The sequence below is a fragment of the Diplotaxodon limnothrissa genome, linkage group LG15 (assembly GCF_057381915.1).
Source record: "Diplotaxodon limnothrissa isolate DT_005_m linkage group LG15, D_limnothrissa_male_GT1.1, whole genome shotgun sequence".
NCBI classification, from domain to species: Eukaryota; Metazoa; Chordata; class Actinopteri; order Cichliformes; family Cichlidae; genus Diplotaxodon; species Diplotaxodon limnothrissa.
The window spans coordinates 38,267,262-38,293,313 of record NC_140610.1 but is presented as its reverse complement, the minus strand read 5'-3'; the positions used below and the strand labels follow the sequence as shown (position 1 = coordinate 38,293,313).

Below are 26,052 nucleotides of genomic sequence, written 5' to 3'. Positions count from 1 at the left end.
TTTGACATAGAAAGTGCTTCCGGTTTGAAATACGGAAAGACAGAATATAAACGTAAATATATAACGAAATTAGATAAAGACAGATAGACGAATTTTTTCAGCCACAGACAAAAAAAAACGTATAATAAAAAAAAATACCTGCCTATCTGCTCTTTCTCTACGTTAATATTCGAAACAAATATATAGGTTTTCCAGCTAGTTTAAAAAATAAATGGTCTCATGAGATACCTTATTGTTGTTATAAAGTTAAAAAGAGCAAAAGAAAATCACAATAATCTGCAAAGAATACGTAAGAACCAAATAGCATCCTTTCGGCAATCTTTACGACATTTGCCTCTACTTTCCAGTCTATTCGGTTGCTAGGTGTTTTTTAGCGTCCTGTCTGTGTACTGTTGCTAGCTAATGGCTATCTAACTAATATAAGTTGCAACTGAAGACCACAAATCCTCACAAAAATGGACGGTTCTATGCGTGAGCGCCTCGGAAGTGTCAATGAAATGTATTCACCAAGTACCTGATATACGAACGAGGTAATGATGTTAATGCGCTCTCTTTATGTCGCATAACGTTAATTGATGAGTTAGCTTATTAGCTAGCTTGTGACATCTTGACGCTGTCTCTGATGTCTTACTGTGATGAAAATAATTCACTTTTAAGGCAAATGTGCTTGAATTTTAGATTATAAAGTAAAATCGCCATCAGTTGTATCTTTGTTGATGTTTTTCTCTTTCTGTGTGTGTGTGTGTGTGTGTGTGTTAGTTGCTCAAACCATTGTGCTGTCCAATTCAAACAGACCGCAAAATACTAACTCGGAGCGAAAACGTTATTGAATGAAAGTGGGACTCTTTGCTGCCGGATATTTTAAAGCTTTTCGGTACTCACATGAGTTCCAAGGAGGCAGCCAATATGGGGGACATCTCGGCAAATGAAACCGATCTTCTTGGGATGATTAAGGAGGTAGCACGTTTCTTCTGTAAACTGCCATATGCAAATCGCAGTGAGCATTAATAGAAATGAAGTAATCGCAATGCACAACTTTCATATATAGCGTTTCTACAATAAATTATGCATAGATGATTGAAAGCATACTTACATTCTGCTCTGATTGAGGTGGTATGTCACGTGTGTTTATTTGTATTTTTTTGTTCGTTTCTTTGTAGTACCTCAAATTTGAAGAATTTGAAGAAACTCTTCACAGTTTTGAGAAGGAGTGCAAAAGCAAAGGCAGACTCCTCTCAAAGCCTCGAGGGAATACTCTCAAAGACTCAAAGACACGTGTAATTCAGGTACATTTTGATTTTTCATGGAGGAGTGATGGTAAAAAGTGCAAAAGACTATTTGATTAGAAAATGCTAATTAACATGTAAATATTGCAACCTCAAAGCAAAGTTCAAATTGATGTATTTGTCTGTATTAATTGTAAAGATCTGTAATAGTCATGTACATTGAGACTCAATTATTACTGTGTGATAAACCACAAAAAATGTGACTTTTGTAGAAAGACCTTCTCAGCTCATTTGATGATGGAGACCACAGGGTGTTCTTTGAACTGTGGACAGAGAATATTCCCCACAGAGTTAAAGACACTGATGCTGAGGCCCAGGGACTGGAGTTCTACCTTTACATCCACTTTACAATCTACCCACTGAGGAGGCACCCTGTAGGACATGTATGTATTTACATGTGTATTTACAAGTGTATGTGTCTGTTAATACTTATTTCATTATGTGCTATTTTTCATATGTCCACTAAGCTGCGCCAGAGTCTTATTTTCGCCCTTCTGTGGCAACAATTTTGTGAGTCAATTGGAGTTTGAGTTCATTTATTTATACAGATTTGTAAAAAACCTTATGCTTCTTTTAGCAAAACATGCAATCATAATTGAAGATGTATTGCGTCTTCTTAAGTGACCCCTTAAGCCAGGGGTGTCCAAACTTTTTTCACTGAGGGCCACATACATAAAAATATAGGAGGGGCTGGGCCACTTACTAGAAATTAGGTATATAACCTTAACTTTACTGTATTAAAGTTAGAAAAATCACTTAAAAGTGGTCAAATGTGTTATATTGTTGAATATAATTAAAGACAAAACTGCCTTCATCACAGCTTTCCATAAATTGATGTTTATTGATTTATTCAGAAAAAGCTTTGGTAGCTCATTCTCAGAACAGCAGCCTCAGATTTCTTCTTAGACAGAAGATTTACAGTCCAGAGAAAAAACAATAAAGGGGAAAATGGGACGGGTACATTTCAAGTTTATTATTTAAGTTATTAGGCTTAGCAAAACATCTATTAACGTCCGTTTGAAACGATGGACGATGGACTGGACTTAATAACAGGAGTCCATATAATTTTAGTAAATTATTCTGGTGAGTATCAGCTGCGCTGGGTATGTAAATCGGGCCATCCAGCTGCAGTGCTGATCGTACGCCACTCCTGGCAAAAATCCAGACAAATGTCACTTGATCAAGGAGCAAATCTGCATCAGATGAGATCAGCTGACTACGTCTGCGTGCGCTGTGCATATAAAGAAAGTGGTGCGCAAAAGCAGGGTAGTGACATAATTGATGCGCATTATTGATATTTGAAGCATGTGTACCTACACATGCATGCTTATTAACACACGGGTACTGTGGAATATATTTTTACTCACATAAAGCGCTCGTGCTCTCGTCCACTCCCCGCAAAAAAATTAGCAGCTGTGCGGTGTCTGTGGCATCGGTGTAAAAATCAAAAGCACAGCTTTATCAGACAGTTGCAGTTTAATGTTGGCTGACGAGTCTTCAATTTGTCGCACAACTGTATTTCTGGACATGCTGACGTTGTTGAAGTTCTGCACTTTTTCCGGATAGGCCTACATTATTTCGGTGACTTTAACGAGGCCGTGTTTTATGAGGTCTCCATCTGAAAAAGGCTTGCCATGTCTTGGGCGACCTCATAGCTGGCTATTGGAGCCTTTTCCTGGACAATTTGAGCACGCAAAAAAATACTGTTGCTGTCCCTGCAGCATAGCTACCATTTGCTTTAATTTCTGCTCTCGCTCAGCACCAGTGTAAGATGCATAGGCCTGATGTTTGGTTTCATAATGACGTCGTACATTATACTCTTTCATAACTGCCACAGTTTCAGTGCAGATCAAACAGACATACTTCCCCTTGAATTCTTTGAAGAAATATTCACTCTCCCACCGTGTCTGAAATTTTCTGCACTCACTTTCTACCTTTTGCTTCTTTGGTTCTGCCATGTTTAGTAACTTGGGGATAAGTTTTTCTGTGATTTGCCTTTTTGGTGGAGCAACTGCCTTGATCAACAGCAGCTCCCCCTGGTGTTAAAACTAAGAAGTGCAATACACTCAAGAAGTGCGGGCCATATTCTATTCTATTTATAAAATTACTTGCGGGCCAATTAAAAATGGACCGAGTTTGGACACCCCAGCCTTAAGCTTACCTGATTTAGTTATTTATTTTTTTAAATTTTGTTCATGAATTGTTTTTGATGGACATCTCAAATCTACCTCAAGGACCGTGCTGAGTTTGAAGAGAGGGTTTCCTTCTTCAGGCAGTACCTGGAAACTCGAGGAGGAGCTCTGAGCCAGACCACAGAGTTTCTGCCTTACTACGCTTTGCCTTTTGTTCCCAACCCCACTGTCCACCCTTCTTTCAAAGAACTGTTCCAGGTATTACACTTATAGAATATTACCTTGCTTTTAACCATCTAGTACAGTTACTAAGTCACACTGTGAGAATGAACATCACCATACTTCATATTTAACTTCTGTTTCATGTTTTTAGGATTCCTGGATGCCAAAATTGAGAGATAAGCTGGAGCAGTTCCTGTCAGTGATACTTAAGCCATCTAACAGCCCAAGGCTGATGACTTTATATGTATCCTTCTACTGTGCCTCACTAATGAGCCGTTGCTGGGAAAACCATCAGAGTACAGATGTACAAATGGATTTGTCTGTCTTGTTTTGATTTCAGTGAGATGGCATTAGCGACAAATCTGAAACTAATAGAAAATTAACACAATTCATATTTTCATTCATTGCACAAACCCACGTGACAGGTAAACGGTTGTCAAGTAAAACGTAACTTTTGTCAATTAAATTCTCAATTCCAGCTTTTTACATTAACAGATTACTAGGTTAGGTAGTTTAACAGCCTTCAGTGAAACTTATAAAACTTAGCAAACAGTAAAAATCTAGCAATTTCGTTGAAGGCAAGGTATGATGTGTAGAAAATAAACCCACTGAGGAGCAAAAAAACTTGCCTTCTTTAGCTGGACTGCACATTTAAATGTAGAATACATATATGTTCTGTAGGTGAATAAGGAATTCTTTAACAACCAGTCTCTTGTAACATGTTTGATCATGTGACAACCTGAGAGACGTACCACGAAGAGAGATTGACGGGATAGTGAGTTATGTTGAATTAAAAGTCAGTTTCGATTAAAAAATATTCTGGAATTGCCAAAATTTTACTTACTTACTACTTACTGTAAAGTTCCAGTAATTCAACCTGTGAACTTTTTTGAGAGCACAGTCGGAAACACAAAACCCAGCCTAAAAGAGAAAGTTGATAACAACCGTCATGACAACCATTGTCCCCAACTGGGGTTTTAGATTTTATCAAGTTAGCTAATGCACAGAAAGAAACAAAGTTATCCTAACCTCCTCAGAGTAGAAGGGCAGGCAAAGGTAATGGAATTATTGGGATACTGGAAACCCACCACATAGACTTTGCTCAGTACATATTTGTGAAACTAAACTAGCCAACTTTCAAAGCTTTGTAAAATAAAAAGCTATGGGCTGAAAAAAAATGTTTCTAGTGTATACAAAATTAACACGGTTACCAAAAGTGGGAACATTTGAGCATCAGTGTTTTTTGGCTCAGCCAATTAATAACATTTACATGTGCTTACATGACATTTATAGGGTACTTAAGTGAAAGTAGGAACACAACCAATTGTCGTTGTTTGTTGTCTGCTACCTGGGGTGCATGCACATCTGGTATGTTGTAATGTAAAGTCTGTGCTGCTTTCAGGAAAACAGATGTCCGCGTGGACCACGCTCAGCATCTCATGATGAAATTTGCGTGACTTGGACTCAAACCGACAGAGAAAGCATAACTGAGGCTTCAGATATTAATTAGTTCCATCTGCAGTCCTTTTACTAATTATTTCATTTGTATGTAATTCCTGATGAAACCATTAACAAGGGAATAAATACAGGAGAAATGTTTGATTTGTCTCTAAGTATGTGATCTTTAACCAGCTTCATGCAGAAGGAGGGTGGAAGGAGTACTAAAGGTAATTACCCCATCACAGAGTCTACCTTTTCGTGCATTGCAGTTTGCAGTTCTTCACCCCAACAGCTGTTTCTTATTGCCAGTTATTCAGTTTTCTTTCTTTCAACTTTTCATAATCTCAAAGGGAACAAAGGCTCACGGCCACACCTGCTCATTAATCAGTAGTGGTCAACTAATACTACAGATAAAGAAGTCATATCAGCGTCACCCATTATACATCTGTTTGCCAAGGGTTTTTTGCTTGATTCATTTGTATAATGTGGAAAGTATTATTTACGTAATAACACTTACAGAACTCTCACTAATGGATAAAAAACGTTATGTTAAATATTGATAAAGGTTAGTAGAAAAGTCAATGATGAGATTGGTGTTGGAGAGGTTGATTAAAAATGGCATTTCAGAATATTGTTTAATTTTTAAATGAATTTCTTGACATCTGAAAGGATAACAGGCATTTTCACCTAATGCATGTAAGCCAGTGTTGGTTTCTGCAGTCTCCGTCTTTTTCTGTTTGTTTGGGTGAATGCACAGAGGCCACGCAGCAGTTACAGCTCCAGCTGGCTGAATCAGATCGCCGCATCACCAGCTACGTACGGAAGTTCAACAAGATGCAAGCTGACTACCATAACCTGATTGGAATCACTGCTGAGTTGGTCGACTCATTGGAGGCCACAGTCAGCGGAAAGATGGTAGGGCAGGCTAATTGTGGGACAAACAAGCACACATTCTGTCAGACATGCAACAGATACGGAGTCCATAAGTGTGGCACAAGTTAGAAAAGAATGTGTGCACACAGGACAAAAACCCCCAAATTTGCATATTCAAAGTCCAGTGGTGTGCATGCGAGCGCCAACAAGAAATCTTTTGATGCGCAAAATGGATTGAAAATATATATGAAAAGATTTTAATATTTGGAAAACTAGAATACACTTGTAGTACCCTGCTCTTCTCGCACAAACAGTATTTTAAAGCTCAGGGGAACGTGCCTTGTTTTTGCAGATCTCCCCAGAGTACCTGCAGAATGTGTGTGTTCGCCTGTTCAGCAGCCAGATGAGACAGAGTGTGATGCAGAGCACAGACTTCACCAGGCCAGGCACTGTGAGTTGCAGCACACAGTCTTAGCTCTATTCCTTCCCTCTTCTTCACGCCTCAGAATAGTAACAACAACACCTGGCCCCAACTTAATGTGATTTTATTGACGCATAGAGTATGCATAGCAGACGGTGAGGAGATAAGAGCCACAATCGGGGAAAAGTGCACTTAAGGAGTGTTTACATTATGTACAAAAAGACATCTTTGTTCCTTTTATGTAAGCTGTCTAGTCATTCTGTTGTGTGCATCCTAGAATGAGTGCTTCCTGGATCCTGGAGTTGAATCAATACAGTCATTGTTGGAAAGTCAAGTGTACACAACACAAATTTCCAATAAGCAGTCACAGACATTTACGTAATCATCTGCCTTGGAAATGTAACTGTGTTTCTCCCATAAAGACGACATTTAAAGGTGTCGAGATGGGTCAGAGTTACATTAAATCTTAAATCCTTGCTGCTGTTATTAAGCCTCTTTTTCTGCCTCTTTTGTGCCACCGATAATCAAAAGGCTCCCAACCGACCTAAAAAACTGTCCACAGCTTGACAATCATGCTTGCTGTTAGCGGCCTTCATTGTGGTTTTGACCTCTGGCTTGTGAAATCTTGTTTCTTTCTATTTGAACTGAACAACATTTTTTTCTGTGTTTTGTGTGTGTGGTTTTTTTTTTTTTTTTTTGCTTGTGTGATGCTTTTGTCCCCAAAGGGATATTACTCTATGAGTCCCTATGATGATGGCTATGTAAGTTTCATATATTTTCATCTTTACATTTTCTTATTGCTCAGGTCCCCAGTTCTCATCTAGCTTCTGCCTCGGTGTCTCCCTTTTCCCTCCTGTTGTTGTCTTTATGTCCTTCATGACCTCCTAACATATTTCTTCATCACACCCTCCTGACTATATGTGCATTCCCGCTAGATTGTCCCAGTTTAAACGTATGTTTGGCTTTATTTGCAGTAAGGACGATGACAGTCATTGTTCCTCAACTCTCATTTTAGCCTTTAGCTCTCAACTTATCTCTCAGTTTCATTTTTCTTCTCTTATGCTTATTGTTATTTTTTGTTTTGTTTTTTAGATTATAGCCATATAAAATGACAGAACAAGAATGGCCATCACAGGGTGTTTTGATTTAAAAGAATTACTCGCATGCTCGGGTTCTCAAACAGGACAGGTTATATTACAGCTATTTGAAAGGCAGCAACAAGAACACTTCATGTAGGATTCTTAACAACCTTAAAAACAGGCACCCAGGGTCAACATATCAAATTTGCTGTTTTTAGGTATAGTTAAACATTAAAAAATGAGCAGCCATAGCTAGTAAACTTTACTTTAAACCACTGTTACGTAGCAGTTTAAAGCTAAGCAGGTCAACATACCTGCTTAGCTTCATAAATTATTTTTGAGGATAGTATTTTTTCTCATTTAGGCTTGCTAGTTTAATGTAAGTGAGTGCAAGGCCATAATTTATCCTCAGTATCAGAGTCTTTGTCTTTGTACATTATCAATCTTTCTTTTATTGCTGTTTGGACCAAGGCATAAAGCCTTGTAGTTAGACAATAGCATCAACAGTCCATGATTTTGGTTGTAACCACAGTGTAAAAACAGATTGAAAAGATGAAAAAACATAAAAAGCATTTCACTTTTATTCAAAGAATATAAAAACTAATCAGGACTCAAAATTTAGATAAAACTTGGACATAAAGTCTTGCTGCAAGCAAGTCTCCCCATTCTGCAGCTATCTTGGTAAAGACTCCAGCCAGTTATTTGGGCAGGTTGAATGACTAAATGAAGGGGGAGAGAGTCATTTTTATTTTCAAGGATCAAAAAAGAACATCTAAAAACTGTGCTAATTCAGTTTAGGGTCGCAGCTTACATTGTTGGTTTAAATATACAGGGTGGGCCATTTATATGGATACACCATAATAACATGGGAATGGTTGGTGATATTAAAGTCCTGTTTGTGGCACATCAGTATATTTGAGGGGGCAAACTCCTCAAGATGGGTGGTGACCATGGTGGCCATTTAGAAGTCGGCCATCTTAGATCTTTTATTTTTCCAATAGGAAGAGGGTCATGTGACACATAAAACTTATTGGTAATGTCACAAGAAAAACAATGGTGTGCTTGGATTCAACGTAACTTTATTCTTTCATGAGTTATTTACAAGTTTCTGACCACTTATAAAATGTGTTCAATGTTCTGCCCATTGTGTTGGATTGTCAATGCAACCCTCTCCCACTCTTCACACACTGATAGCAACACCGCAGAAGAAATGTCAGCACAGGCATCCAGTATCCGTAGTTTCAGGTGCTGCACATCTCGTATCTTCACACCATAGACAATTGCCCCTCACATATACTAATGTGCCACAAACAGGACATTAACATCACCAACCATTCCCATTTTATTACGGTGTATCCATATAAATGGCCCACCCTGTAGTTGACTTTCCTGCCACCACACAGTCGAAATTAGTCGTTTTAAAATTTAGCTTGTATGCGCTTCAATGCAAACACTAGATTTCAGGTTCAACATATAATTGGCTCTTTGGTGGGATTGACTGAACACCTCCATCTTTGTCTTTGCAGAAACCTGGATTTCTGTTCTGTCAGAAAGAAAGAAAGTGTACTTTATTGGTCCCCGTGGGGAAAATCCCTCTCTGCATTTAACCCATTCACTCAGTGAAGCAGTGGGCAGCCACTGGGCGCCCGGGGAGCAGTGTGTAGGGACGGTACCTTGCTCAGGGGTACCTCAGGGTAGTTGTTCAGGGGAATCGAACCCCCGACCTTCCGATCATGGGGCCACCACTCTACCTACTGAGCTATCCCTGCCCTGACAACAGTCAGCCGTCTGCTGTTGTCAGAAGTACCTTTGTTTAGCTTTATGGTTCTCTTCTTACTAAGCAGCATATTTGATTGTCGCTTTAAATATGACCTTCTGGTTGCTTGGTGCGCCAGTGTCAAATGTCCCAGAACAACATATTATCATGCGTACATGGGCACCAAATGTTTAGGGGGAAAGGAACTTGGGAAAGAAGCCAGGTATCACTGTTCTGTTCTTTTTCTTTGTTTGTTTTAGTGTGCCAGGCAAGGCGATACCTCCGTTTACACGGATCAGTGTTCTCCTCCTCCTCCTCCTTAGATTTGATTTCAGGGGTTTTCAAAATACCCTCAGAGTAAAAACTTTAATAGTCAGTTTCACCTTACTTTACACACAACAACAACACCTCGGTGATCAAGTTTTTGTTTCTTCTCCTGGGTCAAAGTGGGGGTCTTTCACTTGTTAGATGTCAGTTGCTACACTCTGGAGCCATCTAAAAAAAACCACAGATGGACTAATGTGTGACAAATGCAGAAGTATTAGCCTACCCTTTCTGGTACTGTTTCTTGGCCTCTTACTGCATAGATAATATTGCCAAACACTGTAATACTGTATGTCCCAGTACTCAGCATGTACCACACGCATGATGATGTATGCATGTCTTAAAAACTACTAATGACATATTTACACATTAGCTAACTTGATTATCTTAGATTGGATGGACCAGATGGTAAGAGTAACATATGGTTAATGTTGCATGTGGTATGTTTTGCACACTTTAAAGTGATAAATAAAGTCAGATTGTAAAAAAATACCCTGCATTAAAGATCCTCCTTTTTTTCTTCTCATTATCTCTGTTTTTTTTCCTCTGCCTTCTCTTGTAGGCTTCCTCTATGCTACGAGCGTCCATTGCACCACAGTAAGTCTTCGTTTGGAAGAAATCATTTTTGTACCAATCATACAGTTTCATTAAACCCAAATAAAACAAGGCTGCTATCTCGTTTCTCTTTAAATCACCAGGAGACCAAAGGATGTGCCAATGTTGCCCTCGTTAGACTATGAGAAGCTTAAGAAAGACCTCATCGAAGGCTCAGAGAGACTTCAGTCTCTGCTACTTCAGGCAATGCGATGGGTGAGAGTATTCTGTTTATTATCTCCAGCCTTCTCCTTAGTGATAAGATGTCTCGTATTTATCTGATCATCAGCCTTCCTTGTGACTTTGTTTGGCTCCAACACTCGCTTATAACTTAAGATCAGTGTATTTATCCATCTTCATCCTCAGAGAGTAGAATGCGTTAAGTACAGTTTTAATTTGGGGCGTCCAGAAACTTGGGCAGTTTGTGAACCTGGACAAAAGAAGAGTGGCACTTATATTTACTTGGACTAGACTTTTGAGTGCTGATTGTTGGATCTGTTTCTAATGTCTTTTTAGAGACTCACCCGCTCACTCCCTGGTGAACAGAGAGATACTGTGCTTCAGGCTTACATCAGCAATGATCTTCTGGAGTGCTACAGTACTAAAGAGGTGGGGTTATAGCTTCACTATCATGCATGTTAACACTACAAAATTCATTCAGAGGGCCTGTTAATTAACTTGTGAACGTGCAAATTGAAAAACACGCCGTAAATAAAAGAATCGTAGAAATGTGGTGCTTCCAGACAATTTTAAACCAACACTTAGAACATAACTCGCTCCCAAAAAGGTTATGTTATCCTTACAAGGTGACTTTCATGACAAAGCTGGAGGATAGGGAAAAGGCAATCAAACTTGTAAACACATTTTTTGACAGATTTCTAAAATATCACAGTCTTCTTGTTTTTATTCTAGACTGTCTAATCTGTCAATTTGTTTAGCTCTGTAGGTCATATATTTAAATTTAGAGGAAGAAAATCATTGTTTATGATCTTAACATTATCAAATATTTAGTAATTATTTTATATTAAGAGATCATTTGAACCCAATGGTGAGTCATTTAGAAATGGTTCCCAGTCTCAGAATAAGCACTTTCCTCTGAGAAGCTCAGATTGTGTCCCAAACTTTACCCTCGTGAAAGACTTTTGACACACTTTGTTCTTTTTTTTCTTTTCTCTCGTCATTTTCTTTTCACCTAGCCTTTAGCTTCAGGTGCTATGCTGAATACAATCTCTTTAGAGTGAATAACCCTTTCATAAATGCTTTCAATCTTTGTACTCCTGTGTATGTTTCAAGGTTTTCTAGGTATATCTAAGTGACTCTGCAATCATTTAAGGTGACTGTTGTTGAGATTTAGTGCTATATAAATAAAATTAAATTCTATAGCAACGCTGGAAGACTCTGCATTTAACTGAGGTGTTGGTCAGCGTACATAAATATGATGCCTTTCATTTTAAAGTGTTGCAAAAATGAACATTAAGGAAGGACACATTTAAAAAGATGCTACTTCTCAAATAAGTTACATTGTGTTTTATGTTTAAATTCATAGTCCTTGTCTCTAAGAAATTTCACTCTTCAAAAAATGGTGAGTGGAAAAACTCACAGTGCACAACTTGCCCTACATTTGTTTGTTTCCTTAGAAAACTGTGCTTCATTTAATGAGATCAACAAACGAGATTGTCCGTCAATACATGGCTCGTCTCATCAATGCATTTGCTTCCCTTGCAGAGGGTAAGTTTAAAGCTGCCATTAGAGCTCATTAGGCATCATCATTTACTTTGTAAGTTGATTCCTGATGGTTTGACCTTACTGGCTTTCCGTTTTGAAGAAAAACTATTAATGATGCTCCACAAAGCTAAACAGTAACTGTAGACAGCATTTTGTAAAAAGGAGACTTTAGAATGGCTGTGAATGCTTTCAAGATGTTCCTTTGATATTTATTACAGGTCGTGTTTACCTCTCCCAAATCCCCATTCTTCTGAAACATCTGACAGAAACACTCAGAAAGGAAGAAAAAGAATCTCTTACTCGCGAAAATGTCCTTGTGGCTCTGCAGAAACTCAGCCTCAGGTAGTTTTTAAAATTACTAGGGTTTTCTAAATCCTTTCTTATCTTGATTAATGTTTTTTAAATGAATATGTCACAATTTTTGTCCTTTTGACAAGCATGAATATTTGACCTTACATCATGTCTCGCCTGTTAGGAGGAGTCAGCAGACAGCCATGATTGCAGATGATCTGATTGGCTGGCTAGTGGATGAGCTCCAGGACTCAGACTGCCTCAGTGACTACAACCTGGAGTATTCTGCAGCTTTGCTTATGAACCTGTGTTTGCGAACAAAGGGTAAACATAAAAACATGCAGAACATAAATGTAGCTCAATAATGCGAACACCAGACGGGCGGCATGGACACCGGCGTTTGTGAATGCGATAACACAAGAATGAGGTGACGTAGGAGCTTCAAACTGATACCACAGATGCACTTACTAAAAATCCGATGTATCAACAAGTTCCACTTTCAGTGACCGCATCACGTTCTGTAAAAATCTTGTGAACGTGATAACTTGAGAACATGGAGATGTAGGATTTTGAAATTGATAGGTGTGTCTGCTAGGAGGCTGAGAGGCAGCTCTGGCCATTGGCAAATATATTTTTATTTTGCCAAGAAAATGGGAAATGGGTACTGTTTGTGAATGACATCAGTAACCAACTAAAGACTGAACTGAAGAAATAGGAACAAATTATGCTAATAACTAAATCCCTCAAAGTAGAATTTACAGTTGCCAAGTTGTCTTTATGCGTGAATGGTTCATAGGTCAGTGTTTAAGTGGCTTCACCAACAAATCAAAAAATCGCAAGGTATAAAGACTGGTCTTTATACCTTACTATAAAGTAAATAAAATAACAATCTCACTCTGTGGAAGCAAAAATGTGATAAACAAATAAAGGAAGGTGAGAGGGAGAGCTGGCTCAAGGCTTTTACAGGGCATTAAAGAATAAACACATTTCTTTTTAAGCCTTACTGTAGGAAACCTTTTTCTGATCAGTTGACTTTTGACCCAGGCTTACAATTTCCTTATTGTCTTTCATCCATGTTAAACAATAATTGGCTTTATTTTATTTACTACGCTATGCTACTATGCTATATTTACTTTAAGACTGGTGTTGATTTTCTGTGTGCTTTTTTGTGTCTTTGTTTTTTTTCACTGTCCGTGAATAATTTCCAAGTCAAATAAGTCTTCTCAAACACACCATGGGTTATACTATAACGTTCATTCATAGAGCTTATTAATAGTCCATGCTATCATGAAAATCAGAACGACCTTGTTTCACGCCACAACGAGTCAAGGTCTAGGTTTGTTCCTGTTCTTTCTTTCTTTTCTTTTTTCTTTTTTTTGCTGATACACTAAGGTTAATTATTGCCTAAGTTTGCATTGAAAGCAAACGTTTAGCTTTTCGGTCCTTCTGAATACATGTTTTCACTGCACTCTTGTTTTTACAATTATTTGTCTTCCATTTACGTCATATCTAGGATGTATCGCTTTCAGACGCTCCCTCTTTCCTTTTCTTTTTTCCCAAAACATGTTTTTATTATATGCTGTACTTCTGTTCAATGTAGAATGCCACAATGAAATACTGTCCCACATTTGATTTATCAGTAATTGTATTGTCTTACACGGATAAGTACTGGGAAGTCATTAACCGGATTTATATGTATTAAATCAAATAAGAGTCCCATCATATTGCACACAGAAAAAGCGTTGCTAAATTTGTGTGCTGGATGGTTGTCTTTTTACAGGAAAAAGGAAGTGTGCAGAAAACGCCAAGCATGTGCTAAAAGTTTTGACTGATCTCCTTGGACATGAGAACCACGAGGTGATATACACATCTACCAACACACAGCACAGAAGTTGCATGCACAGTGGTTGCAGTGTGCAAGCAAAACAGATTTCTCGTGGTTGAAACTGATACAGGCTACACAACAAACAGTGTGTACTGCATGCAATAGGTGGAAAGTGCAGAATTAATGCCATTAAAGGATAGAAAATGACACGAGTTGCTAGCATATCATAAACTAAAACCGCCAACATTCATAAATTAACAGTCTCTCTACTGTTATGTTACACTGTGTAATTATGTCCCTTGAAATGTCTTGCAGTCTTGGCATGAGTGAGCCATGACTGCAGGAACATCAATAAAACATAGAAAGCACAGAGTTCATTGATTTTACTTATGTTAGCGGTCAGGTTGTTAAAAAAAAAAAAAAAAAAGCTTATCCACAGCACAAACATTAGTTCCTCTTTGTGGGCACACATCTCTAATTGCTGTATTTGAGACCATAGAGATAGAGGTTGTGTTTGTCTGTGTCACTTTCAGATTTGGCCATATGTGAATGGAGCTCTTTACAGCATCCTGTGCATTCCCTCTGTGCGACAGGAAGCAAGAGAGATGGTGAGATAGCAGTTTGCATTTTGCAGTTTGCATGTCTCTTCCTCTTCACTTTCCTCGGTAAAGAACAGGTGTTCATTTAATAGGCAGAGAAAGTTGTAAATGGAAGTGTAGTTAAAATGTGGAGTTGCAATCACAAAAAGTATAAAAGATGGACGCAGCTTCCAGGTCTGCAAACTGAAGTCAATGCGATCAGCGAGACCTTTAAAACATACTTTCTTTTAAAGTGGGGAACCCTGGGTCAGCACACCTTAATCAACCTTAATCGTTTTATCATTTCAAAAATGAGGATTATCTAGTGTATTGACTAACAAATTTTAGCTAATTAGTTAGCCATTTTTTTTCATCAGAACCAATTATAAAAGGCCAAAATGGACACGGATGCAATCTCAGTGTTTTTAAATTAGTTTTCAGAAAGCAACGAGTGACATCACAGTGTCACCTAGGTATGTTCATCTTTCACATGCCTTGGCCAAATATGCTTTGGCCAAATATTGTTATATATATATATATATATATATATATATATATATATATATATATATATATATATATATATATATATATATATATATATACTGTAATTTTATACTTGCATACAAATTTTTTGAATGTTTTGTGTGTCTTTCCCTCATGTGTGAAGAGCGTTGAAGAGATTCTCCGCTGCTACATCAAAGAGGAGAACCCAAACCTTAACAGACAGATTGAATTCATCATTAAACAGCTAAACTCAGGTTAGTGAAATTTACTGTTAAACACGTAGATGATAAACTGGTAGTCCAAAAGTAAGCGACTCAAGCAATGCAGGAAAAACAAAATATGTAAATATGAAACTTGATATCTTACATTTCCTGTTTCAGATCCCCAGTTTTCATAACATTAGTTATCATTTGAAACTATAGTTTTTTTATGAAGTATAATTTTGGAAAATCTGCTGGCTTTTTAATCCTCCCCCCCCCCAGCTGAAGAGGAAGGACCAGAGTCTGATGATGAGGAGGAAGAGGATGACAATGACGTAAGGCCGCCTGATAAACATCAATGTGCTGGTGTTTTCCATCATCATATTAAATGCCTGTTTACAAATTAATTCAACAAAACCACTGAACCATAAATAACTGGCTCATATCAAAAGAACTAAACAAAGAAAATAAAGTATGAGGGGGAATGATGGACTTAAAAAGTTAAAATGTAAATGAATTACAGGAGTTTCCTGGGGTGTGTGTGTATAAGCACATATTCCATTCTCTTCCTGTTCCCATGAGAGTTCCTTGAGTGTGAGTGCCCTTGCCCTGTAATCTCGAATTAGGTGTTTTTTTGTTTATATTTTTTGTTTTTTTTTATAGCTGCTATCCGTTTCCCTGCCCACAATGGTGAACTGATACGTACTGTACATACCTGTTTCTGAGTGGCAGTCTCAAAACTACAGAATACACTGGTCCCTTGTCAGAGCCTTGTGGAATGGTACCAAGCATTGTATTAATTTTTAAAATTAAAACTTAATGGGTGAGAGTTAATTTTTAGTCAGTCTGAGGAAGTTACGCTTTGCCAATGTAACCCGGTAAAAATCGACCTGCAGCAACCCTGTGGGTGTTTTATATAATGCTGCTTAATGCTTAAACATAAATTAAGTGCATGTGCGGACAATATGCATTTTTGACACTGCACACAAATTCTTTCTCAAGTGATTTATTGTCTTTGCATTGTGACAGGAAGATTTAATGGAGATCGACATTGATAAAGAGGAAGTTCTTCAGCCACAGCACAGGGAACTGTCTGGGGAAAGCCTGCTCACCACTGAGTACCTGGGAGTAAGAGCAAAACACACATTTTCACCATAAACATATTGTTTGTAGCTAAGAAGACGCAGAGTTCAAATTTTGACACTAATCAAGAATAATATAATTTCAACTTTAAGTTATTTTATTTTCAACTTTAATTTATATATTTATCTTTATCTTATTCTTCCCAGTTAAATTTACCCTTCATTCTAATTTGTGTTGTACAGTTATTTCATTTTTAACCTTAATTTATATTTTATTCCTTCCTAGTTAAATTTACCCTTTTTAATTTTTCATATTTATTTCCTATCTTATTCATAGCCTTTTCCTTTTTTGTTCTCTTTAGGTCACGAGCAGTTGTCCAAGCATTTCACTACATATCGTACTGTGTATGACTGTGTACGTGACAAATAAAATTTGAATTTGAATGTATTACGGGCAAGTTGCAAAGTAGCTTGTAAATTTTGTTTATTGCACCAATAACAGGATATGACATTATCACAGCGTGCACTGAACTTTAGACGGTGCATAGGTCTGTGCATTCACAGAATTGTAATTATTTGGCTATTTAGTTCATAAATGCTAGCATGAAATATATTTTACCTCATGATTAGATAAGGTACCGCACACATCGCTGCCTCTTTGTGGTGATGGCTTTTGATATCTCAGGTGCTGGCCTGTTAGTTTTTTAGGGATCTGTTTTATGTGGCTATGAGTTCATGACCGGCCAATACGCCGGACAGAACACAGTCAGGTTTACAGTGAGAAAAAGTTACGTGTAATCTCTCTTTTCCCTGTTAACACTTTTTTCCATGATGGAAATTTGTTTGGTATGTTACTGTTTTATTGTGTGTGTGGCTGTGTAGATCATGACCAACATGACAAAAGTGAAAAGGAAGCCAACCCCTCTACCACAGCCAGCTGCTGATGAGCCGCTACAGCGGCCAGTCACCCCTAGTTCTCATCGTAATATCGGCGTGGGGTAAGTTAAATTACCAAACGGTGTCATAAGATCCAAACTGAAGTTCACTCTTAAGCTAAAACAGTTCTTTGTGGTGTCTGTGGGACCATAAAATGTGTAAGACATGAGAAACTGTGCAGCGGCAGCCTCTCTTTAAGTGATTTACAAACCACCATAAACATTGGTCCTTAGATCTCAGATACCGGTCTTCAGGCCTCATTTCTTTAAAGGCTGATCACTTCACAGTAGTCCATAGATTTTATGAGCTGACTAATCTGTAGCTTGTGTAGATAATTGTGCCACCATTTGTTTAGGATACATAGATAACGACGTTCCTCTTGCCGCTAAAACTCTGAAAATACAAAAATGTTTCAAATGTATTTTGATGTTTTTCTTTGCAAAGCGTAAACTTTGAAGAGATGAGTCAGCTGCAGTAGACTAGAACTGGAGTGCCTGCATACCATTGCTGTAAAGCATCTTGTTTGGTCTTGACAAGGTAATTTCCTTGTTCTGAGCACCAACCTAGAGAAACAGGCCTAACCTTGTATTTAACAGTTTAAATAATTAACTGTTAGAGAGCTGTACAAATATGGAGAACTAGCACTGATGAAAGTCAGTGGAATCATCAAAATAAATTGTTTTTTCAAGTTAAAAGCCATCTTGCTTACACCAACATCCTCATGGAAGTTCTTAATGTGAGATTGTGTTCGTGTTATGTGTAGTGATTATCGACCCGCCAGTCGGGGAGGCGAGACCAGCAGAGACACAGAATACAGACAGAAGAGCGGGGAAGGAAGCCTGCCACACTCTCGATACAACTCACGACCTCCTACACGCTCCGGCAGTCGGCCGAGCACCACAGACTCCCTACGCCAAAGCATCGGTGGGTGACTCAACTTTCAGAGTTTCAGATGTAATTTAGGAGTAGCGGTAGAATTTCAAAAGAGTAAAATAATAACTCTTTGACCGTGTCTAACAGCCGTGGCTGTAAATCAGATGTTTGCGCTCAGATTACTCACACTTAGTAGAAGCTCTGTGCATTTTTGTGGAAAAATCTTTAATTTCCCTTCTACCTGCTGCTTTTTATTTGGTGTGTTAGATGTATTTGATGTGGTGCCCAGTGTCCACAAGCAACAAAAGATAGTTCCAGAGAATGAAGTTCCTGCAACTTCCTCACAAACCATAAGGGATAAAGACTTAGCAGAATAGAATAGGATAGAATAGAATAGAATAGCCTTTTATTGTCACTGTACATGTACAGTGAAACTGTGGGTGCTTGAAATACAAATATAAATAGTACGACAGCAGGAATGAATAGTAGACAAGAGGAGTATATACAAAACAGGAGGGAGGCACACATTAGAGGACAGATTGCAAAGTGCTCAGTCTGAGTATGTGTGTGAGTGGCCGGAGTGATGAGAGTTACTCAGACCATGGCTCAGATCGGTGGGTGGGCACCAGAAGGCTAATGACCTTAGTTTGATGGTATCAAGTGTGCTTGTGTGTTTGATAGTGTTCAGCTGTCCATCTACTTTTTTTTTAGTTTTTTAAAGTTATGACCTTTGTTTCCATTTGAAGGTCTGACATTTTGGTTGATTCTAAAATTGGTCTTTTGACACTCTTAATTTATTCCCACTCAGACTCAGAGTGTGGGCAGTTGTCCCAGGAGTCAGAATTGGACAGGCAGTATGAAGGTAGAGCCAGAAAAGGATGTTCCCAGGAGGACCACAACGGACACTCTGCCAGGTATACTGACACACAAATGTAAACTGAGCGCGCTCATGTTCATATTTTATGTATAACATGGCTGTTTGTGTTGAATTTTACTGCAGTTCTTTGAATAAAAAGGCAACAGTTTAACGACAGTCAAAGTTAATCAGGTTGAGGTTTTTGATCAGAGTTTGAATGTAAACAGTCACAGAGAGACTATAAAAACTGTTTAGACTCATTTTTTTTCTAGTGCAATCATACATGGAAATACAGTATGAAAGGCAAAAACAGACCATCTTTCTTCTTCAACTGAGAGTGAACTCTCCTTTTTGTAATCGCTCTAAGCAGACTTCAGGAATAGTTGTCCAAGCATCCGAAAGGACATTTCAAAGCTCTTCTCGGGATAATCCCAGACTGCTTCATTAATGTTGAGTTTCGATCTCTGAGGAGGCCAATCCATGACTTAATATTCATTTCTGTTATGTGTTTTTTCTATCCAGATGTGCTTTTAACATTTTGGCAGTGTTTTTATTATTATTGTCATGCTAAAAAATGAAGCTGTTGCTAATCGGATGCTTTCTAGATGGTAAAATCTGACTGTGCTTTTCTGAGTTCATAATTCCATCTGTTTTAATAAGATCATCCAACACAGCTGGATGAACCCCAAACCATGGCGCAGCCAAGCAGAAGATGTTCACTGTTGTTCCTTTCTTCTGACCTCCTCTGCACATATCGATGGAAATATGAACAGTTTCACTTTGGATTTTCACTCTATCAGATTTGTTTACACTGATTTTTCCCAAAAAGCTGTTAGCTCTCTGCAGATGATGTTTGTGCTGCTAAAATCCTATTTTTAATATTTTACTTTTTATTCTCTTTGATTGATCGATTGAAAATGACAGAAAGAGCAGCCAATAAAATAACAGATAACAAGATGATTAAAAAAAAAACAAAACTTTTAAACTTTTGCAGTTTCAACATAACAAAAAAAAATCACTCAAAAAGCAAACATTTGGGCACTTCACACTCTCTGTATTTATAGAGAAATATATACTATATATGTACTAAATATATACAAACTAAATTTACATTTAAAAAAAAGTTATTGAGCCAACAATAACATGTTAAAATATTCTTGGCTTAATTTTTCCTGAGAACTAGAACCAGACCTGATCTGATGCTGTTAAGGAATGAGCACAAAAAACAACCACCACATAACTGCAGAGATTCCTGTAAGAGTGTGTGTGTGTGTGTGTGTGTGTGTGTAAAGATTTGGCAAGAATGTTGCTGAACACGATAGGTGACTCAGCACTGCCAAGCTGGTCTGTGAGACTGTGACATGCGTTTAAACGAGCAGTGCCCACAAAGAGACCCATTCAATCGAACCTCCCCTACTTCTCTTCTCCTTTAAATCCCAGAGGAACTTGACTCCTGAAACCCACCCACAATAATGAGTCCCAGGAAACTGCTTCAGTAGTCCCTCGCCTCCCCCACACCTCACCCCCCAGGAACGTAAAACACCTCTACAATACAGCCTGGTTGAGTCTGACTTCGGTAGCCTCGTTTCACCCCAGTTTGGAAAGCAAGACTTTTATAGTGAGATGAAATGGCCATTCATATTGAGCTGAAGAGAATCTTAGCAACACGGTGGTTTGGCAAATGCCAAAAGAGCAGATGTGTGTGTTTGCAATTGTTTTTAGACTAATGAACTGATTCCCTAAGACAGAGTAACACCTGCTGGAGAGTCAGGCTGTCTTCCACTCACACTTTGTCAGAAATCGGGACTCAGACTCGAGACTTGTTAAAAAGAATTTTAGGGACTGATGAAAAGTTATGTAAAATGTGTACCCATTTCATTTTGCTTCTGAACAGAGCTCAACATGCAAGGATAGCACCTCCACCCATTTTTACGGGAATACAATACACTGTAACTGTCATGATTAGGCACAAGAAACTCAAAACACTGGGTCACCGATCCAGGACCGTGACAGTAACGCTTAGTTATACCAGATTTTATCAGAGATATTGGAGCCAATGTGACTACCCTGAACAGAAACCAGAATGAAATCGATCCATTTGATAAGTGTGAGCTTGCTCAACAGGATGTAGGTCGCTTAGCTCTTTCCTGATAAGAACATTAGAGGAGGTTGTGACTGGACGCTGAAGACATTTATTCACTCGTGACCCTGTTTCTCAGACACCATAAAGAAGGTGCACAAAGAAAATTAGGTATAAAAAAAAAAGAAAATGTCTAATTTGAATGGAAGGAAGGCATTTTAAATATGTTCTAATGTTATATTAGTGTTTAACACTGATTGTCTAAAAATGACTAAACGATTGTCTTGTCTGTTGTCCAAATAGACCTAAAAATTAATAATTGCTCCTCAATTATTAAAAACTTTTCTTATTTTTATGGAAACCACCGTGACCCTACGTGTGTTTAGGCTTTAGAGAAAGGGAAAACAGGAAAGTTAACACTAATGAGGATTTACTGATGCATGTCCAGTCAGAACGTGCCCTGTTGTAATATTCATACATATAAAGTATGACAGAGAAAAACTCTGTCATGCCATGTGTGACTTTATTGCTGTGCCTATCTCCCATTTTCCTTGCAAAATATACAGAAATGAGGGGTTGCAAGACTTTTGCACAGTCTTACAGATCACGTTCCTAACTTAACTGTTAAATATTCCCATCCTACCAGTTTCAGGGGTTTTTTCTGTTTTATCCTTCTTTGTATGATTATCATGGTATTTATAGTGACTCATTTAATTGGCAGATTGTTGTTAATGCTTTCTTTCTTTCTTTCTTTCTTTCTTTCTTTCTTTCTTTCTTTTTTTTTTTTTTTTACCAAAAACAGATTATATTCTTTTTTGTTTTTGTCCCTGTCAGCAGAAATGATTATATCCCTGCAATTGCAAGTAAGCCCAAGATTCCCCGTTCACCTGACACAGCAACCAACCAGAACAGTGCTCACCGGGGTAGAGGCCTGGCCCTGGCTCCCCAGTTCTCACAGTCTGAGCCGCAGCAGAGCAGCCGGCCTGTCTCTGCCAGCTCCACAGGAGGAGGCGGGAATGGAAGTAAGCGTATGCTAAGAGCGGGAAATCAACACCAGTCTGGCAGATTTTGGCCCCATCTGGTTACTTCATCTACTCTGCCAACCACTCTAGATGGTGGCCAGCACTGATTTGAATGTTCAGTGACTCTCAGAAAAGAGTTGCTGTAGATGCACTTTAAGCAATAGTATATTGCATTTTTAAAACCGATACAGATATGTGGCGATTAAAAAATCTGACATATCAGCCCAGATTTTTTTTTTCTTGCAAACACAGGAATCATAACCATATTTCCCTAACATTTATTATCTGTACTTATTTTCCACCCTTAGTAAGATAAGCTGACAAAAAGAATCGGTCAGTTTTTGTTAGCCAATCTGCAGTCCTAACCCTGCAGTGCAATCTGAAACAAATTCCCAACATCAATACTTACAGCATGGTTGAATGGTGTTCCTGTCTTCTCTTTATTACTAAAATGTTTACTTATCGGCTGTTATAAATATCAATACCAGTATACTTGCAGATGGCTGATATCGACCAGTATATCAGCACAACACTACTTATTTGAGTCTTATTGAGCATGCATTTTCAGTTTATGATGGAAAACAGTACTTGGAGATGTGCAAAGCAGCCGGAATTTGTATCTGTATTTGTATTTGTTGAGGAGGGAAAAGTATTTGTATTTTTATTCGAGTAAAATTCAAAATAAGCGTAAAAATCCATTTTTTTTGCGTTACACTTCTAACAAACGTTATAGTGTAAGTATTCTTTAATTATATACATTATAATAATTATGGATATGCAATATTAGTTGATGTTTTACCATAAATCCAGCAATAAACATGTCACAAGGAACGTCATTGAAAAGAAAATAACATAAGAGCCATTGGCTGTTATGTTATTTATGTTATTGCCAGATGGCTCAGCAGCAGCAATACTCTTTTATTCGGTTCCGCAAATCCATGTGGGGAGTTTCAGCTACGTTAATAAGTGACAACTACACAAGGATTGTTTTAACCTTTTAACGATCTTCACAAAAGTTATATACTGCCTCTGGAACTCAGTTAAGGTACAAAAAAAATCCATCCATCCATCCATCTTCTTCTGCTTTATCGGGGCTGGGTCGCGGGGGCAGCAGCCTAAGCAGAGAAGCCCAGACCTCCCTCTCCCCAGTCACCTCCTCCAGCTTAGCCGGAGGAACACCAAGGTGTTCCCAGGGCAGCCGAGAGATATAATCTCTCCAGCGTGTCCTGGGTCTGCCCTGGGACATGCCCGGAACACCTCACCCAGGAGGCACCCAGGAGGCATCCTTGTCAGATGCCCGAACCACCTCGGCTGGCTCCCTTCAATGTGGAGCAGCAGCGGCTCTACTCTGAGCCCCTCCCGGATGGCTGAACTTCTCACCATCTATCTCTAAGGGAGAGGCCAGCCACCCTTCGGAGGAAGCTCATTTCCGCTGCTTGTATCTGCGATCTCGTTCTTTCGGTCACTACCCACAGCTCGTGGCCATAGGTGAGGGTAGGGACGTAGATCGACCGGTAAATTGAGAGCTTCGCTTTTACACTCGGCTCCCTCTTCACCACAACGGACCGGTGCAGCGTCCGCATCACTGCGGCTGCAGCACCAATCCGTCTGTCGATCTCCGGCTCCCTTCTCCCATCACTCGCGAACAAGAACCCGAGATACTTGAACTCCTCCACTTGGAGCAGGAACTCATCCCCGACCCGGAGTGGGCACTCCACCCTTTTCCGGCTGAGAACCATGGCCTCAGATTTGGAGGTGCAAAAAAATCGATTCAACAAAATCCTGATGCAGTTCACTGTTTTTTGGCTCAGCAGAGCCGTCTCTGTTGCTGTGTGGAGCAGCCTGTGTCACTCACCTCTTCGACACGTCACTCACTCATCCGGTCATGTTCTGCGGTCTCATAAGGAAACTCAGCTTTTTGATTTAAAGTTTTTCCTTGTTTCCGAATACAAATATTTTTTAAAGTATTTGTTCGAAATAATTATTCGTAAAAAACACGTTATTTGTGCCTTATATAAATGATGAAAGCATTAACCGGTGACTGTCATGGAGTTGTAGCACCCCACACAACCAAACATGTAGAGCATTGTGAATTATTTACTGCTTGATTAAATCTCTGCCACACAATCACCAAATATTTGTGTAACATCAGTTTTACATTTCATATATCAACACAACCATGCATGTCAGGAAACTCCTGGGTGTGTGGGTGTTCCCAGGCCTGAAAATCCAGTTTTTCATGCCGTACTTACTTACCAAGACAACAGCAACACAATGGCTAAAGGAAATTAACTGTAAAAATGTTGCACTGGTTCCCAGCAACTTTTGCTTCAGTTCCACTAAGGATATTCACTTGCCACTCTTTCATTTCTTACCAGTCTCTGCCAGAAGTCTCTATATAATAAAATATGCCCCTTTTTTAAGACTTTCCTTATAAATCTGCATTAATGTTTTTCCCGTTATGGCCAGCGACACAAAGTAGTCTGAATCATAAGTCGGCTTATCATGCAGAACGTAACAATGGCTATAAACAAAAAACACAGTAAGCACTTATTGGGAAAATGAAAACTGGGAAAATCTAATTGAGTTAGCTTTTATTGGAGGCACTGCACTGTCAGGCCTGATATTGGGTCCATTTTTATTTGCTGTCAACTTCATGTCTTACACACAGAACTGGAGTCAGCGCAGAGATGATCTGGTGCTCTTAGTTGGCCGATAACATCTCTCCATGCTCTCATGCATCCTAATTGCATTTCATGAGCGATTACCTCCGGCTCTTCCGATGGGTGCCCTTACCACGAAGTTTGTAATGGCACCTATTAGCTACTCAAAGCCACCGCATCCTTCTGTGAGTGTGTTGTACTTCTGAGGTCTGGCGAATATCAGATGTTTGTCACTTAATCACATCTCATCTTGAAGGGCAATAAGCAAACAGACATGCTATATAAAATAACCTGTATTGTATAGTAAGCTTTTTGGCATGTTTCAAGCTATTGTCGGGGGGGGGGGGGTGGTTCAGTGATCTGTGTAATAACAAGCACACATTTGAGCAAGATTCCCCTCAGGCTAATGGCTTTTTTGTTTGTTTTGTTTTTTCTAGCATACATATCTGCTGTGACTGAGTGAAAGGCTCCCTTGGGTAAAGAAAAGATGTTTGTGTGGCTTAACAGGCCACCCACTTAGCAAGTAGAGACAAGGATAGGAGTTTCTGCTGAGCCATAATGTTAAGAGCAGAGTTCTTACAATTTTATGATTTCTAATAAGTTTTTATTTTTGCTTAGTTTGGGATTTTTATTTTTAATTCACTTTAGTTTCAGTTGGTTTCCAGAGCCGGTTTGTCCATTTCAGTTCAGTTTTTATTGGTTTTAGTCTTTTTAATTACTGTTGTATGACCGGCAGGTGTCAGAGGAAATATTTAGAGCAATCACAGTAGATAATACAATAAAAACCTTGAACGTTTTGAAAGCAGTTGACTCACAGTCTTTGAGTCTCAGTAAGTGTGTCCATCAAAGCCTCATCAGGCAAGTTGTAACAAAATGATATTAAACTAACAACTAAAACGTCCACTGTGTCCCTTTCATTTTGGTTAACTCAAATAAAGTGTTTATTTTTAGTTAACCATAATAACCTCGGTTACGTGTTTGGAAAATGTCCTAGCCAATTGAGAACCAGAGAAGCTGAAGAAGCAGCACTGTCCTTTTTATTTTTTAAATAGGTCTGGATTAAATCTTTCATTTAAATATGCTATTTCTTACACAGTGACAGGAGCTTAACAACTACGTTTTGTATACATTGGTGACAAAGCAACTTAATTTTGTTCTCATTTTATTGATGAATTAAGTCTGATTGTCCTCCGCTTTCTCTCCCTCTTACCCCCTTTCATCAACCTATCAACCTCTCTTCCTTCCCCTCTCCCTCTGTCTTCAGGCAGGCAATCAAAGAGGAGGTGA

General features: G+C 38.7%; 1 protein-coding gene across 1 annotated transcript; it reads left to right on the top strand.

The window, feature by feature from the left end:
- Nucleotides 1-512: 512 nt before the first annotated feature.
- Nucleotides 513-26,052, top strand: armc9 (armadillo repeat containing 9). Its single transcript, XM_085372105.1, has 26 exons — nucleotides 513-530; nucleotides 760-957; nucleotides 1,161-1,286; nucleotides 1,499-1,669; nucleotides 3,521-3,676; nucleotides 3,792-3,884; nucleotides 5,283-5,307; nucleotides 5,838-5,995; nucleotides 6,306-6,404; nucleotides 7,100-7,135; nucleotides 10,096-10,130; nucleotides 10,232-10,343; nucleotides 10,644-10,736; nucleotides 11,765-11,855; nucleotides 12,071-12,194; nucleotides 12,328-12,467; nucleotides 13,924-14,000; nucleotides 14,502-14,576; nucleotides 15,217-15,307; nucleotides 15,536-15,588; nucleotides 16,283-16,381; nucleotides 17,218-17,333; nucleotides 18,035-18,195; nucleotides 18,953-19,058; nucleotides 21,915-22,102; nucleotides 26,030-26,052. The coding sequence occupies exons 2-26, from the start codon at nucleotides 883-885 to the stop codon at nucleotides 26,050-26,052; spliced, it is 2,523 nt and encodes an 840-aa protein (XP_085228231.1). The 5' UTR covers nucleotides 513-530; nucleotides 760-882.

Bases quoted from the DNA above. Each gene is read 5' to 3' on its own strand.
- armc9 (XM_085372105.1), top strand. From the start codon at position 883: ATGAGTTCCAAGGAGGCAGCCAATATGGGGGACATCTCGGCAAATGAA. The intron at 1,287-1,498 runs GTACATTTTGAT...TGACTTTTGTAG, and splicing joins CAAAGACACGTGTAATTCAG to AAAGACCTTCTCAGCTCATT. The intron at 3,885-5,282 runs GTATCCTTCTAC...AGCTTCATGCAG, and splicing joins CAAGGCTGATGACTTTATAT to AAGGAGGGTGGAAGGAGTAC.